Here is a 19,307-nt window from a genome sequence, read left to right on the forward strand (position 1 = left end):
ACAAATCATCACTACAGAGCCACAGATCATCATTACAGAGCCACAGATCATCACTACAGAGCCACAGATCATCACTACAGAGCCACAGATCATCACTACAGAGCCACAGATCATCACTACAGAGCCACAGATCATCATTAAAGAGCCAGAAATCATCACTACAGAGCCACAGATCATCATTAAAGAGCCACAAATCATCATTAAAGAGCCACAAATCATTAAAGAGCCAAAAATCATCATTAAAGAGCCACAAATCATCACTACAGAGCCACAAATCATCACTACAGAGCCACAGATCATCACTACAGAGCCACAGATCATCACTACAGAGCCACAGATCATCATTAAAGAGCCACAAATCATCATTAAAGAGCCACAAATCATCATTAAAGAGCCACAAATCATTAAAGAGCCAAAAATCATCATTAAAGAGCCACAAATCATCACTACAGAGCCACAAATCATCACTACAGAGCCACAGATCATCATTAAAGAGCCACAAATCATCATTAAAGAGCCACAAATCATTAAAGAGCCAAAAATCATCATTAAAGAGCCACAAATCATCATTAAAGAGCCACAAATCATCACTACAGAGCCACAGATCATCATTACAGAGCCACAGATCATCACTACAGAGCCACAGATCATCACTACAGAGCCACAGATCATCACTACAGAGCCACAGATCATCACTACAGAGCCACAGATCATCATTAAAGAGCCACAAATCATCACTACAGAGCCACAGATCATCATTAAAGAGCCACAAATCATCATTAAAGAGCCACAAATCATTAAAGAGCCAAAAATCATCATTAAAGAGCCACAAATCATCACTACAGAGCCACAGATCATCACTACAGAGCCACAGATCATCACTACAGAGCCACAGATCATCATTAAAGAGCCACAGATCATCATTAAAGAGCCACAGATCATCACTACAGAGCCACAGATCATCATTACAGAGCCACAGATCATCATTACAGAGCCACAGATCATCACTACAGAGCCACAGATCATCACTACAGAGCCACAGATCATCACTACAGAGCCACAGATCATCATTACAGAGCCACAGATCATCATTACAGAGCCACAGATCATCATTAAAGAGCCACAGATCATAAATAAAGAGCCACAGATCATCACTACAGAGCCACAGATCATCATTACAGAGCCACAGATCATCATTACAGAGCCACAGATCATCATTAAAGAGCCACAGATCATCACTACAGAGCCACAGATCATCACTACAGAGCCACAGATCATCACTACAGAGCCACAGATCATCATTACAGAGCCACAGATCATCATTACAGAGCCACAGATCATCATTACAGAGCCACAGATCATCATTACAGAGCCACAGATCATCATTACAGAGCCACAGATCATCATTACAGAGCCACAGATCATCACTACAGAGCCACAGATCATCACTACAGAGCCACAGATCATCATTACAGAGCCACAGATCATCATTAAAGAGCCACAGATCATCATTAAAGAGCCACAGATCATCACTACAGAGCCACAGATCATCATTACAGAGCCACAGATCATCATTACAGAGCCACAGATCATCATTACAGAGCCACAGATCATCATTACAGAGCCACAGATCATCATTACAGAGCCACAGATCATCACTACAGAGCCACAGATCATCACTACAGAGCCACAGATCATCATTACAGAGCCACAGATCATCACTACAGAGCCACAGATCATCACTACAGAGCCACAGATCATCACTACAGAGCCACAGATCATCACTACAGAGCCACAGATCATCACTACAGAGCCACAGATCATCATTAAAGAGCCAAAAATCATCATTAAAGAGCCACAAATCATCATTACAGAGCCACAGATCATCATTACAGAGCCACAGATCATCACTACAGAGCCACAGATCATCATTACAGAGCCACAGATCATCATTAAAGAGCCACAAATCATCATTAAAGAGCCACAGATCATCACTACAGAGCCACAGATCATCATTACAGAGCCACAGATCATCACTACAGAGCCACAGATCATCATTAAAGAGCCACAAATCATCATTAAAGAGCCACAGATCATCACTACAGAGCCACAGATCATCACTACAGAGCCACAGATCATCATTAAAGAGCCAAAAATCATCATTAAAGAGCCACAAATCATCATTACAGAGCCACAGATCATCATTACAGAGCCACAGATCATCACTACAGAGCCACAGATCATCACTACAGAGCCACAGATCATCATTAAAGAGCCAAAAATCATCATTAAAGAGCCACAAATCATCATTAAAGAGCCACAGATCATCACTACAGAGCCACAGATCATCATTACAGAGCCACAGATCATCATTACAGAGCCACAGATCATCACTACAGAGCCACAGATCATCATTACAGAGCCACAGATCATCACTACAGAGCCACAGATCATCATTACAGAGCCACAGATCATCATTACAGAGCCACAGATCATCATTACAGAGCCACAGATCATCATTAAAGAGCCACAGATCATCACTACAGAGCCACAGATCATCATTACAGAGCCACAGATCATCATTACAGAGCCACAGATCATCACTACAGAGCCACAGATCATCATTACAGAGCCACAGATCATCACTACAGAGCCACAGATCATCACTACAGAGCCACAGATCATCACTACAGAGCCACAGATCATCATTACAGAGCCACAGATCATCATTACAGAGCCACAGATCATCACTACAGAGCCACAGATCATCATTACAGAGCCACAGATCATCACTACAGAGCCACAGATCATCACTACAGAGCCACAGATCATCACTACAGAGCCACCCGTTGAGTATCACTGCTCTAGAGGGTTTGTGAAGGGCAGGACTCTGTGATTGGACAAATGCCTGTCATAATCAGTGCCGACCAATCAGGGTGAGGAGTCAGAGGGAGGTAGTGAGCATGCTCAGCTCTACTGAGCTCAGACAGATGCTGCTGTTCTTTATGAAGGGTGGATCTGGGTCCAGAGATTTGAGAAGGGTTCAGGTCTGATCATAACGCCACCATAGTCTCTAAATATAAAGCTGCTGACCTATGACCTCTGATTCTAGCTGTCCTGTGTCCTTCATCACTCTTCCCTCCACTCTCTCCTCAGTTCCCGCTGCGGTTGGCGAGGTGACGGTCAGTAATAATGGGCGGTCAGACTTCCTGAGCGTGTCGTGGCGACCGTCTGAAGGTGAGGTGGAAACTTACCAGGTAACCCTGAGCGACAGTGAGAAGACGCTGCACACCGTGTCCGTCTCTAAATCCAGTCCTGAGTGCGTGTTCAAGTCTCTGACACCAGGACGCCTCTACAACATCTCTATCAGCGCCCGCAGTGGCTCCGCCCACAACTACACCTACGTCCAGGAGAGAACACGTGAGACGCTAAGCTTTACACCATCAATCATTCATCATTGATCCATTCTGACATGATAGAGATGTTAACCAATGAGCTTCTCTCATTTATTTAACCACAGCCACACCCAGGAGAGAACGCCCTATGGAGTCATTATTGTTACAAACCTCTGGAGCTCTGGCTAAGGTTCTGAGATCAAGACCTCTTTAATCTGGTCTCAGGTTTTTCTTTAGTCCTTCATTCTGAACTCTCCTGCCTCCTTGTTCTGAGATTTCCTCTAAATGTCTGACTGGCCCTTTAAACACTGAAACAGCCAATAGGAGACAGGTAGAAGATGGACCGGCCAATAAGAGACAGGTAGAAGATGGACCGGCCAATAAGAGACAGGTAGAAGATGGACCAGCCAATAAGAGACAGGTAGAAGATGGACCGGCCAATAGGAGACAGGTAGAAGATGGACCGGCCAATAGGAGACAGGTAGAAGATGGACCGGCCAATAGGAGACAGGTAGAAGATGGACCGGCCAATAAGAGACAGGTAGAGGATGGACCAGCCAATGGGAGACAGGTAGAGGATGGACCGGCCAATAGGAGACAGGTAGAAGATGGACCGGCCAATAGGAGACAGGTAGAAGATGGACCGGCCAATAGGAGACAGGTAGAGGATGGACTGGCCAATGGGAGACAGGTAGAGGATGGACCAGCCAATAGGAGACAGGTAGAGGATGGACCAGCCAATGGGAGACAGGTAGAGGATGGACCGGCCAATAAGAGACAGGTAGAAGATGGACCGGCCAATAAGAGACAGGTAGAAGATGGACCAGCCAATAAGAGACAGGTAGAAGATGGACCGGCCAATAAGAGACAGGTAGAAGATGGACCGGCCAATAGGAGACAGGTAGAAGATGGACCAGCCAATAGGAGACAGGTAGAAGATGGACCGGCCAATAAGAGACAGGTAGAAGATGGACCAGCCAATAAGAGACAGGTAGAAGATGGACCGGCCAATAGGAGACAGGTAGAAGATGGACCGGCCAATAAGAGACAGGTAGAAGATGGACCGGCCAATAGGAGACAGGTAGAAGATGGACCGGCCAATAAGAGACAGGTAGAAGATGGACCGGCCAATAGGAGACAGGTAGAAGATGGACCGGCCAATAAGAGACAGGTAGAAGATGGACCGGCCAATAGGAGACAGGTAGAAGATGGACCGGCCAATAGGAGACAGGTAGAGGATGGACCGGCCAATAGGAAACAGGTAGAGGATGGACCGGCCAATAGGAAACAGGCAGAGGATGGACCGGCCAATAGGAAACAGGCAGAGGATGGACCAGCCGATAGGAGACAGGCAGAGGATGGACCGGCCAATAGGAAACAGGCAGAGGATGGACCAGCCGATAGGAGACAGGTAGAGGATGGACCGGCCAATAGGAGACAGGTAGAGGATGGACCAGGCCCTCTGTCATTTTAATCTCTCATTCCTTCCTAAATCTTCTTTCATTCACACTCAGGTTTTTAGACCATTCACCTGTTCATCCATCATTTGGCCACGCCCACATCCAGGAGAGGACACCTGACAGCTGATCACCTGTACCTGACATGTTCATAGAAGTGTTTACATGTCTCTGTTCTGACCCCCCCAGAGCCCGCCCAGGTCCAGAGCCCCACAGCGACCCACTCGGCGAGGGATGACTACCTGAAGGTGTACTGGCGTGCGGCTGCAGGTGACGTGGACTCGTACCAGGTGTTCATCAAACACAACAATGTGTTCCTGCAGAACCAGACCCTGCTGAAGACCCAGAACGAGTGCGTGTTCCACGGCCTGGTCCCCGGTAGACTCTACACCGTCCAGGTCACCACGCACAGCGGGACGTACCAGAGCAGCGTCTCCACGCATGGACGGACCCGTGAGTGACCTCTGATGCCTCTGATGCTCTAAAAGACCTGGGGTCATTCAAAAGGTCCAAAAATTACCTCCAAAGTCCTTTCCTATCCACTTCTCCTTAACCCCGGGGAAAAAGGTCACAGGGTCAAGGAAAGTAGGGAGTAAGAGGACAGGAAAGGAGGGAGTAAGAGGATAGGAAAGTAGGGAGTAAGAGGACAGGAAAGGAGGGAGTAAGAGGATAGGAAAGGAGGGAGTAAGAGGATAGGAAAGGAGGGAGTAAGAGGATTGGAAAGGAGGGAGTAATAGGATAGGAAAGGGGGGAGTAGGTGGATAGGAAAGGAAAGGGGGGAGTAGGTGGATAGGAAAGGAAAGGAGGGAGTAGGTGGATAGGAAAGGAAAGGAGGGAGTAGGAGGATAGGAGGTTTGATGGTGAATTCAACAGTTTAAATGGTGGTTAGTAAAGATACAGTCGAAGTGATCACTTGTTCTGACGAGCAGTCAACAGGTGTGTCACTTTAAATGAAGCTGACGCAAAGCATTGTGGGTCATTTTTACATCTCTCCTTTGTTAAAGGATGCTCCAGTGTTTCCTAGGCTAAAGGAGAGAATAAAGGAAGTATTGAAGCTCCTTACTTTTATCATGGCCCACACTAAAATACTTTAGGTTAGGAACCTTCCTAAGCTAAATGGACTATTGGAATGGAGCCCTGGATTCTGGATCAGGACTGGGACTGAGATTTTTATTGAGATCAGGGATATTCGGGTGAAATCTCTGATTCTAGTAAAAAGAAATGATGTGAGAACCGCTTTGACGTCCTAAACTGCCTCGCAGTGGATGAACGGGTGTCTTCAGTCTTAAGGTGGCTTTCATATTAGGGCCCCGGACCCGGATCAGAGTGCACTTGAGCCCAAAGTTCGGTTCGTTCGGGTAGTGTGAATGCAAACGAGCCCGGGCCCGGGCCCACATGGGGAGGTGGTCTCGGGCGCGATTCAAGTGGACTCTGGCTCAGTTCAGATGAGATGTGAATGCAACCATGCTCGGTACGGGACAGAGCGCCCTATCAGCTTTATGACATCATCGTAAAAACTAAACTTCTTTCCACAGCGCGGCAGTTTGTTCACATGTTTCCTCAATAAAGGGAAATCATCAGAATCCAGTCATAAACGGTCTGCTGTGACTCACCTTACAGATGAACACTAGGTGGAGTCAGTGAGAGGAGGAGCAAAGGCATTAAAGTCTCCTGTCACCTCAGAAACCGCTGTGTCAGCGCAGCGTGAGCCCGTTTCCTCTGAGCTGTAGTAGATGTGCAGATATGAGGAGAGAAGAACTACCATCTGAAACCTGATTTTAATCATCCATGGCTGCAGGATGGACTTTAATCTGGGTCAAAGCAAAAGTAGTCATGACCCCAGTGGTTGCCATGGTGGCATCTTCTCTCTCCTCCTTGTTGGGGTTGTAAACTGGCTACATGCATACCGCCACCTGCTGTTTCAGACAGTAAATACACAAGTGGGCCCGGGCATGGATCGATGATGCAAGGGTAAAATCACGGGGGGGGGGGGCAAGAATCGTAACAGTGAAACAACTGGGCCTGCTATTAAAGCGCCCTACATCTCAGCAAAATCATACAACCGTTAAAACCCTAGAACCATAGAAACCTTAGAACCATAGAACCATAGAAACCATAGAAACCATAGAACCATAGAAATGTAGAGACCATAGAACCATAGAAACCATAGAACCATAGAAACATAGAAACCATAGAAACCATAGAACCATAGAAACATAGAAACCATAGAACCAAAGAAACCATGGAACCATAGAAACATAGAAACCATAGAAACCATAGAAACATAGAAACCATAGAAAATATAGAAACCATAGAACCATAGAAACATAGAAACCATAAAACCATAGAACCATAGAAACCATAGAACCATAGAAACCTAAGAACCATAGAAACCATAGAAACATAGAAACCTAAGAACCATAGAAACCATAGAAACCATAGAACCATAGAAACCTAAGAACCATAGAAACCATAGAAACATAGAAACCATAGAACCATAGAAACCATAGAACCATAGAACCATAGAAACCATAGAAACATAGAAACCATAGAAAATATAGAAACCATAGAACCATAGAAACATAGAAACCATAAAACCATAGAAACCATAGAAACCATAGAAACATAGAACCATAGAAAACATAGAACCCATAGAACCATAGAAACCATAGAAACCATAGAAACATAGAACCATAGAAAACATAGAAACCATAGAACCATAGAAAACATAGAACCATATAAACCATAGAACCATAGAAACCATAGAAACATAGAACCATAGAAAACATAAAAACCATAGAACCATAGAAACCATAGAACCATAGAAACCATAGAAAATATAGAAACCATAGAACCATAGAAACATAGAACCATAGAAACCTTAGAACCCTAGAAACCATAAAACCATAGAACCATAGAAACCATAGAACCATAGAACCATAGAAACCATAGAACCATAGAAACCATAGAAACCATACAAACATAGAACCATAAAACCATAGAACCATAGAAACCATAGAACCATAGAAACCTTAGAACCATAGAAACCATAGAACCATAGAAACCTTAGAACCATAGAAACCATAGAACCATAGAAACATAGAAACCATAGAACCATAGAAACCTTAGAACCATAGAAACCATAGAACCATAGAAACCATAGAACCATAGAAACCATAGAAACCATAGAACCATAGAAACCATAGAAAACATAGAACCATAGAAACCGTAGAACCATAGAAAACATAGAGCCATAGAAACCATAGAACCATAGAAACCATAGAAAACATAGAACCATAGAGCCATAGAACCATTGGAACCATAGAACCTTGGAACCATAGAAACCTTAGAACCTTAGAACCATAGAAACCTTAGAACCATAGAACCATAGAAACCATAGAACCATAGAAACAATAGAACCATAGAAACCTAAGAACCATAAAACCATAGAACCATAGAAACTATAAAACCATAGAACCATAGAAACCATGGAACCATAGAAACCATAGAACCATAGAAACCATAAAACCATAGAACCATAGAAACCATAGAACCATAGAACCATAGAAACCATAGAACCATAGAACCATAGAAAACATAGAGCCATAGAACCATAGAAACCGTAGAACCATAGAAAAGATAGAACCATAGAAACCATAGAACCATAGAAACCATAGAAAACATAGAACCATAGAACCATAGATAACATAGAACTATAGAACCCATAGAAAACATAGAACCATGGAACCATAGAAACCGTAGAACCATAGAAAACATAGAGCCATAGAAACTATAGAAAACATAGAACCATAGAACCATAGAAAACATAGAACCATAGATCCATAGAAAACATAGAACCATAGAACCATAGAAACCATAGAAAACATAAAACCACAGAACCATAGAAACTGTAGAACCATAGAAAACATAGAACCATAGAACCATAGAAACCGTAGAACCATAGAAAACATAGAACCATAGAAACCATAGAAACCATAGAACCATAGAAACCGTAGAACCATAGAAAAAATAGAGCCATAGAAACCATAGAAAACATAGAACCATAGAACCATAGAAACCTTAGAACCTTAGAACCATAGAAACTGTAGAACCATAGAAACCATAGAAAACATAGAACCATAGAACCATAGAACCATAGAAACCATAGAACCATAGAAACCGTAGAACCATAGAAACCATAGAACCATAGAACCATAGAGCCATAGAACCATAGAAACCTTAGAACCTTAGAACCATAGAAACCTTAGAACCTTAGAACCATAGAAACCATAGAACCATAGAAACCATAGAAACCATAGAACCATAGAAACCATAGAAACCATAGAACCATAGAAAACATAGAAAACATAGAACCATATAAACCATAGAACCATAGAAACCATAAAACCATAGAACCATAGAAACCATAGAACCATAGAACCATAGAAACCATAGAACCATAGAACCATAGAAAACATAGAACCATAGAACCATAGAAAACATAGAACCATAGAAACCATAGAACCATAGAACCATAGAAACCATAGAAACCATAGAAACCATAGAACCATAGAACTATAGAAAACATAGAAAACATAGAACCATAGAACCATAGAAACCATAGAAACCATAAAACCATAGAAACCATAGAACCATAGAAACCATAGAAACCATAGAACCATAGAGCCATAGAACCATAGAAACCATAGAACCATAGAAACCATAGAAACCATAGAACCATAGAAAACATAGAAAACATAGAACCATATAAACCATAGAACCATAGAAACCATAAAACCATAGAACCATAGAAACCATAGAACCATAGAACCATAGAAACCATAGAACCATAGAACCATAGAACCATAGAAAACATAGAGCCATAGAACCATAGAAACCGTAGAACCATAGAAAAGATAGAACCATAGAAACCATAGAACCATAGAAACCATAGAAAACATAGAACCATAGAACCATAGAAACCATAGAACCATAGAACCATAGAAACCATAGAAACCATAGAACCATAGAAACCATAGAACCATAAAACCATAGAAACCATAGAAACCATAGAACCATAGAGCCATAGAACCATAGAACCATAGAAACATAGAAACCATAGAAACCATAGAACCATAGAAACCATAGAACCATAGAACCATAGAAACCATAGAACCATAGAAAACATAGAAAACATAGAACCATAGAACCAAAGAAACCATAAAACCATAGAAACCATAGACACCATAGAAACATAGAACCATAGAAAACATAGAACCCATAGAACCATAGAAACCATAGAAACCATAGAACCATAGAAACCATAGAAACCATAGAACCATAGAAACCATACAACCATAGAAACCATAGTACCATAGAGCCATAGAACCATAGAAACCATAGAACCATAGAGCCATAGAACCATAGAAACCATAGAAACCATAGAACCATAGAACCCTAGAAACCATAGAAACCATAGAACCATAGAAACCATAGAAACATAGAGCCATAGAACCATAGAACCATAGAACCATAGAAAACATAGAACCATATAAACCATAGAACCATAGAAACCATAGAAACCATAGAAACATAGAACCATAGAAAACATAAAAACCATAGAACCATAGAAACCATAGAACCATAGAAACCATAGAAAATATAGAAACCATAGAAACCATAGAAAACATAAAAACCATAGAACCATAGAAACCATAGAACCATAGAACCATAGAAAACATAGAAACCATAAAACCATAGAACCATAGAAAATATAGAAACCATAAAACCATAGAAACATAGAACCATAGAAAACATAGAACCATAGAACCATAGAACCATAGAAAATATAGAAACCATAGAACCATAGAACCATAGAAACCATGGAAAATATAGAAACCATAGAAACCATAGAAACCATAGAAACATAGAACCATAGAACCATAGAACCCATAGAACCATAGAAACCATAGAAACCATAGAACCATAGAAACCATAGAACCATAAAACCATAGAAACCATAGAACCATAGAGCCATAGAACCATAGAACCATAGAAACATAGAAACCATAGAAACCATAGAACCATAGAAACCATAGAACCATAGAGCCATAGAACCATAGAACCATAGAACCATAGAAACCATAGAACCATAGAGCCATAGAACCATAGAAACCATAGAACCATAGAGCCATAGAACCATAGAACCATAGAACCATAGAAACCATAGAACCATAGAAACCATAGAAAATATAGAAACCATAGAAACCATAGAAAACATAAAAACCATAGAACCATAGAAACCATAGAACCATAGAACCATAGAAAACATAGAAACCGTAAAACCATAGAACCATAGAAAATATAGAAACCATAGAAACCATAGAAACATAGAACCATAGAAAACATAGAACCATAGAACCATAGAAACATAGAAACCATAGAACCATAGAAACCACAGAACCATAGAGCCATAGAACCATAGAACCATAGAAACCATAGAACCATAGAAACCATAGAAAATATAGAAACAATAGAACCATAGAACCAAAGAAACCATAAAACCATAGAAACCATAGACACCATAGAAACATAGAACCATAGAAAACATAGAACCCATAGAACCATAGAAACATAGAAACCATAGAACCATAGAAACCACAGAACCATAGAGCCATAGAACCATAGAACCATAGAAACCATAGAACCATAGAAACCATAGAAAATATAGAAACCATAGAACCATAGAACCATAGAACCATAGAAACCATAGAACCATAGAGCCATAGAACCATAGAACCATAGAAACCATAGAACCATAGAAACCATAGAAACCATAGAACCATAGAGCCATAGAACCATAGAAACCATAGAACCATAGAGCCATAGAACCATAGAACCATAGAACCATAGAAACCATAGAACCATAGAAACCATAGAAAATATAGAAACCATAGAAACCATAGAAAACATAAAAACCATAGAACCATAGAAACCATAGAACCATAGAACCATAGAAAACATAGAAACCGTAAAACCATAGAACCATAGAAAATATAGAAACCATAGAAACCATAGAAACATAGAACCATAGAAAACATAGAACCATAGAACCATAGAACCATAGAAAATATAGAAACCATAGAACCATAGAACCATAGAAACCATAGAAAATATAGAAACCATAGAAACCATAGAAACATAGAAACCATAGAAACCATAGAAACATAGAACCATAGAACCATAGAACCATAGAAACCATAGAACCATAGAAACCATAGAAACCATAGAACCATAGAAACCATAGAACCATAAAACCATAGAAACCATAGAACCATAGAGCCATAGAACCATAGAACCATAGAAACATAGAAACCATAGAAACCATAGAACCATAGAAACCATAGAACCATAGAGCCATAGAACCATAGAACCATAGAACCATAGAAACATAGAAACCATAGAACCATAGAAACCATAGAACCATAGAGCCATAGAACCATAGAACCATAGAAACCATAGAACCATAGAAACCATAGAAAATATAGAAACCATAGAACCATAGAACCCATAGAACTATAGAAACCATAGAAAATATAGAAACAATAGAACCATAGAACCAAAGAAACCATAAAACCATAGAAACCATAGACACCATAGAAACATAGAACCATAGAAAACATAGAACCCATAGAACCATAGAAAACACAGAAACCATAGAACCATAGAACCATAGAAACCATAGAACCATAGAAACCATAGAACCATAGAAACCATAGAAACCATAGAACCATAGAAACCATACAACCATAGAAACCATAGTACCATAGAGCCATAGAACCATAGAAACCATAGAACCATAGAGCCATAGAACCATAGAAACCATAGAACCATAGAGCCATAGAACCATAGAAACCATAGAAACCATAGAACCATAGAAACCATAGAACCATAAAACCATAGAAACCATAGAAACCATAGAACCATAGAGCCATAGAACCATAGAACCATAGAAACATAGAAACCATAGAAACCATAGAACCATAGAAACCATAGAACCATAGAGCCATAGAACCATAGAACCATAGAAACATAGAAACCATAGAACCATAGAAACCACAGAACCATAGAGCCATAGAACCATAGAACCATAGAAACCATAGAACCATAGAAACCATAGAAAATATAGAAACCATAGAACCATAGAACCATAGAAACCATAGAACCATAGAGCCATAGAACCATAGAACCATAGAAACCATAGAACCATAGAAACCATAGAAACCATAGAACCATAGAGCCATAGAACCATAGAAACCATAGAACCATAGAGCCATAGAACCATAGAACCATAGAACCATAGAAACCATAGAACCATAGAACCATAGAAACCATAGAACCATAGAAACCATAGAACCATAGAGCCATAGAACCATAGAACCATAGAAACCATAGAACCATAGAAACCATAGAAAATATAGTAACATAGAACCATAGAAAACATAGAACCCATAGAACCATAGAAACCATAGAAACCATAGAAACATAGAACCATAGAAAACATAGAAACCATAGAAAACATAGAACCATATAAACCATAGAACCATAGAAACCATAGAAACCATAGAAACATAGAACCATAGAAAACATAGAACCATATAAACCATAGAACCATAGAAACCATAGAAACCATAGAAACATAGAACCATAGAAAACATAAAAACCATAGAACCATAGAAACCATAGAACCATAGAAACCATAGAAAATATAGAAACCATAGAAACCATAGAAAACATAAAAACCATGGAACCATAGAAACCATAGAACCATAGAACCATAGAAAACATAGAAACCATAAAACCATAGAACCATAGAAAATATAGAAACCATAGAAACCATAGAAACATAGAACCATAGAAAACATAGAACCATAGAACCATAGAACCATAGAAAATATAGAAACCATAGAACCATAGAACCATAGAAACCATAGAAAATAAAGAAACCATAGAAACCATAGAACCATAGAAACCATAGAAACCATAGAAACATAGAACCATAGAACCATAGAAACCATAGAACCATAGAAACCATAGAAACCATAGAACCATAGAAACCATAGAACCATAAAACCATAGAAACCATAGAAACCATAGAACCATAGAGCCATAGAACCATAGAACCATAGAAACATAGAAACCATAGAAACCATAGAACCATAGAAACCATAGAACCATAGAGCCATAGAACCATAGAACCATAGAACCATAGAAACATAGAAACCATAGAACCATAGAAACCATAGAACCATAGAGCCATAGAACCATAGAACCATAGAAACCATAGAACCATAGAAACCATAGAAAATATAGAAACCATAGAACCATAGAACCATAGAAACCATAGAACCATAGAGCCATAGAACCATAGAACCATAGAAACCATAGAACCATAGAAACCATAGAAACCATAGAACCATAGAGCCATAGAACCATAGAAACCATAGAACCACAGAACCATAGAAACCATAGAACCATAGAAACCATAGAACCATAGAGCCATAGAACCATAGAACCATAGAAACCATAGAACCATAGAAACCATAGAAAATATAGAAACCATAAAACCATAGAAACCATAGAAACCATAGAAACATAGAACCATAGAAAACATAGAACCCATAGAACCATAGAAACCATAGAAACCATAGAAACATAGAACCATAGAAAACATAGAAACCATAGAACCATAGAAAACATAGAACCATATAAACCATAGAACCATAGAAACCATAGAAACCATAGAAACATAGAACCATAGAAAACATAGAACCATATAAACCATAGAACCATAGAAACCATAGAAACCATAGAAACATAGAACCATAGAAAACATAAAAACCATAGAACCATAGAAACCATAGAACCATAGAAACCATAGAAAATATAGAAACCATAGAAACCATAGAAAACATAAAAACCATAGAACCATAGAAACCATAGAACCATAGAACCATAGAAAACATAGAAACCATAAAACCATAGAACCATAGAAAATATAGAAACCATAGAAACCATAGAAACATAGAACCATAGAAAACATAGAACCATAGAACCATAGAACCATAGAAAATATAGAAACCATAGAACCATAGAACCATAGAAACCATAGAAAATATAGAAACCATAGAAACCATAGAAACATAGAAACCATAGAACCATAGAACCATAGAAACATAGAAACCATAGAACCATAGAACCATAGAACCATAGAAACCATAGAACCATGGAACCATAGAAACCATAGAACCATAGAAACCATAGAACCATAGAACCATAGAACCATAGAAACCATAGAACCATGGAACCATAGAAACCATGGAAACCATAGAACCATAGAACCAACGGCGGTGGCATTCAGACCAGAGGAGCGAGGGATGGTCTCCATAGTAACGGCTCCAAACATCTAAACTCACGGGGCTGACTGCTGGCCTAAAGGTCGTCACGGAGACCTGCAGATGTTAGAGAGCAAGGTCATCCTCAGCCCTCTACCTACAACCCTGGTGCATTAGTGCCCCCTGCTGGTGTGGAGCATTGATCAGAATATCTGAGAGGACTCTACTGAAACCTGAAGGACCATTCTGCCCAGTTTACAGAGACTGTACGCTCCAGAACGCCCCAGAATCACCAAACCTGGAATCATCAGACCAGGTCAGAAGTGATGGATCCCAGATTTCAGCTCTGGTAGAACCCTCTCTACCCACTAAATACACTTTAGTCCATTTGACCTGGAGCACAGGTTCCTGACCTTTACCCCCACCCCAGGACCCCTTAGAAAATGTAGGGGTGCACGATAACTATCGGGCCGATAACAGGAAATTATTACGTCATTCTTATCGGTCTGATATCATTACTACGAGTCCCGATAACATCTATATTTTTGTCAGTACGGCAGTGCTGGTGTTTGTTTTCTTTCTCAGGAGACTACACATTCCGAAACAGCAGGTGGCGCCGCAGTACACGACCTGCTATTAAAGCACCAAAGAAGAAGAGAAAGTAGCAGACCCTGTGCTAAAATGCTAACAACACGGTGGCGTTATTCAGTGTTTATGGGGAGGATAACACGACCATGTGTGTAGAATCTGCAAAGCTCCCAAAGAGTAGAAAGAAGTCCTCGACGGATCTTCTAAGTCACTGATAGTCATCATCCTAACGACGGTAAAACGAAGCGGCAGCAGCCACTAGCCTCAGCGGGCATTAGCAGGCGTTGAAAACTGCAGAAAGCTTGCCAGAGCCAAAAGGCCCAACGCTATAATAACAAAATCAGTCTGACAGTCTCCTGATCCATCACTGCTTTCATAGACGTAGACCTGCCTGCTCTGGTTGACGTGGTTTCATTCAGTCTGATCCACGTTAGGAACAGAAGTTAGCCACAGACCACGGAGGACTTCACATCCTTAACCTATCTCTGATATGACTGATGGCAGTGCATATTTTTAATCTGTATGTCAAACATCAGCTCGCTTTAATTCTGGCTTAAGCAAAAAACAAAAACAAAAAAAACCCAGACCCCCAAATATCTCCATCTGTTAATCATAACAGCCTGTTATCATCTGGTTTTATGAGGGTAAACTGTCTGTCAGCTGTTTGTGTCTGCTGTACTTGGTACACAAATATTTAACTAAAAACAGTGAACTATAATAACAGTTATAAAGTCAGAATAGTTCTCTGTTTTTGAAAAGCATGAGTGATATTAGTTAAAACTAGTTATAAATATCTTTGCTCACTACATATTAACCCCTTCTTACCCCCAGATGTGCATAAACACATCAAATAAACTTCTTTTGTTAAATCAACAATTGAAAAAAATATATGGGTTATTGGTTATCGGTATCGGTTCAGAAAAATGTAAACAACAGTTTAAATTATTTTACTGACCAGATCCAAACGTATCAGGCCTACAGACACTGGTTGATAAGGATGATCTATTATCATATTGTTTTAATTTTATTTTTATTATCACAGGGAATTAGAACCACATAAAAATAATAATAAAGAGGATCTGTTGAAATTCTCAGGTTAAAAAAGTCATGGATTTAAGAGAAAAATGGTCATTTTTGACAGTAAAAGTGAAAAGTGTTAGTGGACCAAAACGTTTAATTTTTAAATCAAACATCAAAAATCAAACCGTTGTTCTCAGTTTGGTTTCTTCCACATTTTTGTCTTTTAAATTGTGTAAATGTATTTTTTAAAACTTGACATTTTTAGAGATTTGAATGTCCAAATTTTAGACTTTTAAACTCTGAAATTCTGAGTCTGTTTTTTTGTAGACGTTTTAATCTCAAAAATACCTTTTCACCCCCAAATTTCCACTTTTTGCCCAGAACTGAAAGGATCCTCTGAATGTCTTGTAGACCGGACTGGGAACGCCTGACAGACCGGGTAGAGCTTTGGCGTGCTCTTGCTAGGACTGGATGAAGGGTCTGAGTGTTCTGAGTGAGTGAAATCTCCTGGGTGAAGGCGTGTGGGGTAAAAGAAAGACTCCCAGAACAATAGGCGACTCCAGCAACCGTGGACCAGAACCAGACTCAGGGTTCTGATGGTTCTGTGATGAAACGTTGGAGGACCTTTCAGAAGAGTTCTCAGGTTTTAGTCTGAGTACTTTTAGGAGGTACAGGAGTTTTAATCCTGTCCTGTCTCTGTCCGTCCACAGTCCCAGCGGCGGTCCGGTCCCTGGTTCTGGCCGGACAGGGGACGGAGGAGCTTCAGGTGAGGTGGGAGGCGGCTCCAGGTGACGTGGATCACTATGAGGTTCAGCTCCTGTTCAACGACATGAAGGTGTTTCCTCCCATCACGCTGGGAAGCGGCGTGGACCGGTGTGTCCTGTCCTCTCTAACGCCGGGACGCCTCTACAAGATCCTGGTGTCCACGTTCAGCGGTCCCAACCAGAAGGCCCGCTTCATTGAGGGACGCACAGGTGAGCCTGCCGACAACGCCAACCGCCGCCAGGACTACTCTGAAGAATTTATGAATCCTTTATGGTTTCAAATCAGTTGAGGGACTCTGAGACCTGTTTCACAGACATCACAATAAGAACACGATAGCTAAACCGCGGCATCTGATCTCTGGATTATCACTGTTTTTTTACTCACAAACATTTTCAACACAAAATATCTGAATTCATGTTTTTGATACTTAATGATTCAGATCACATTTTCATCAGCTCAGTCTCTGTTCCTTTATGAATCGATGAAAATGTTAATGATCAATAAAACAATCAATGGTTACATTTTCTATCATTCCGATTAAATCAGTTCAAGATCTATCCCTTCAGTTTGAATTCAAAGGTACTTTTATTACTTTATTCTGTAAATCCAGGGACTTTTACAACCTCTACTTTTATCTTGTTAATTTCTGTAACTCATCTGTGCTCTGATTGGTCAGCACCACAGATCTGATTGGCTGGGTTAGGGTTAGAGGGTGGGGTTTGACTGAGGCGTCTGTGTCTGACAGTATCTCGTCCACCCTAGATCTCAGCAGTGATATCAGATAATATCCTAATGCTCCTGGAATACTCCTGGAGGGATCATGGAATACTCCTGGAATACTCCTGGAGTGATCCTGGAATATTCCTGGAGGGATCCTGGATTACTCCTGGAATAATCCTGGAATACTCCTGGAGGGATCATGGAAACTCCTGGAATACTCCTGGAGTGATCCTGGATTACTCCTGGAATAATCCTGGAGGGATCATAGAAAACTCCTGGAATACTCCTGGAGGGACCATAGAAAACTCCTGGAATACTCCTGGAGGGATCATGAAATACTCCTGGAAAACTCCTGGAATACTCCTGGAGTACTCCTGGAATACTCCTGGAATAGTCCTGGAATACTCCTGGAATAGTCCTGGAAAACTCCTGGAATGATACTGGAATACTCCTGGAATACTCCTGTAGTAATTCTGGAATAATTCTGGAATACTCCTGGAATAATCCTGGAATACTCCTGGAGTAATCCTGGAATACTACTCCAAACATGATGTTAACATTTGTTCATTTTCTTTTCTTTCTATTTTCCAAACCTGTAACTCATCTGTGCTCTGATTGGTCAGCATCATGGATCTAATTGGGGGGTTAGGGGGTGGGGTTTGACTGAGGTGTCTGTGTCTGACTGTGTCTCATCCTTCCTAGTTCCCAGCAGAGTGAGGAACATCCAGGTGAGTAACGGCGGCGACAGCAGCAGCCTACAGGTGAGCTGGACACCTGGCCATGGCGACGTGGACGGCTACTCCGTCTTCCTGTTCAGACAGAGCCGACGCCTGGACGTCCGCCTCGTCCTCAAACAGCAGAACGAGGTGACGTTTGGATCTCTGCAGCCCGGACAGACGTACGACGTGATGGTGCAGACGATGAGCGGCGAGCTGCAGAACAACAGTACCGCCTCTGGACGCACAGGT

General features: G+C 40.7%; 1 protein-coding gene across 1 annotated transcript in view; it reads left to right on the forward strand.

The window, feature by feature from the left end:
* LOC121515576 (receptor-type tyrosine-protein phosphatase beta-like) overlaps window positions 1–19,307 on the forward strand; it is a 72,922-nt gene that overhangs the window by 21,328 nt on the left and 32,287 nt on the right. Inside the window, exons 9-12 of the mRNA XM_041796407.1 lie at window positions 3,157–3,420; window positions 5,042–5,305; window positions 17,565–17,828; window positions 19,042–19,305. Coding sequence (XP_041652341.1) covers window positions 3,157–3,420; window positions 5,042–5,305; window positions 17,565–17,828; window positions 19,042–19,305 — 1,056 coding nt within the window. The remainder of the gene's footprint in view (window positions 1–3,156; window positions 3,421–5,041; window positions 5,306–17,564; window positions 17,829–19,041; window positions 19,306–19,307) is intronic.

This window comes from Cheilinus undulatus, linkage group 9 (genome assembly GCF_018320785.1).
Source record: "Cheilinus undulatus linkage group 9, ASM1832078v1, whole genome shotgun sequence".
NCBI classification, from domain to species: Eukaryota; Metazoa; Chordata; class Actinopteri; order Labriformes; family Labridae; genus Cheilinus; species Cheilinus undulatus.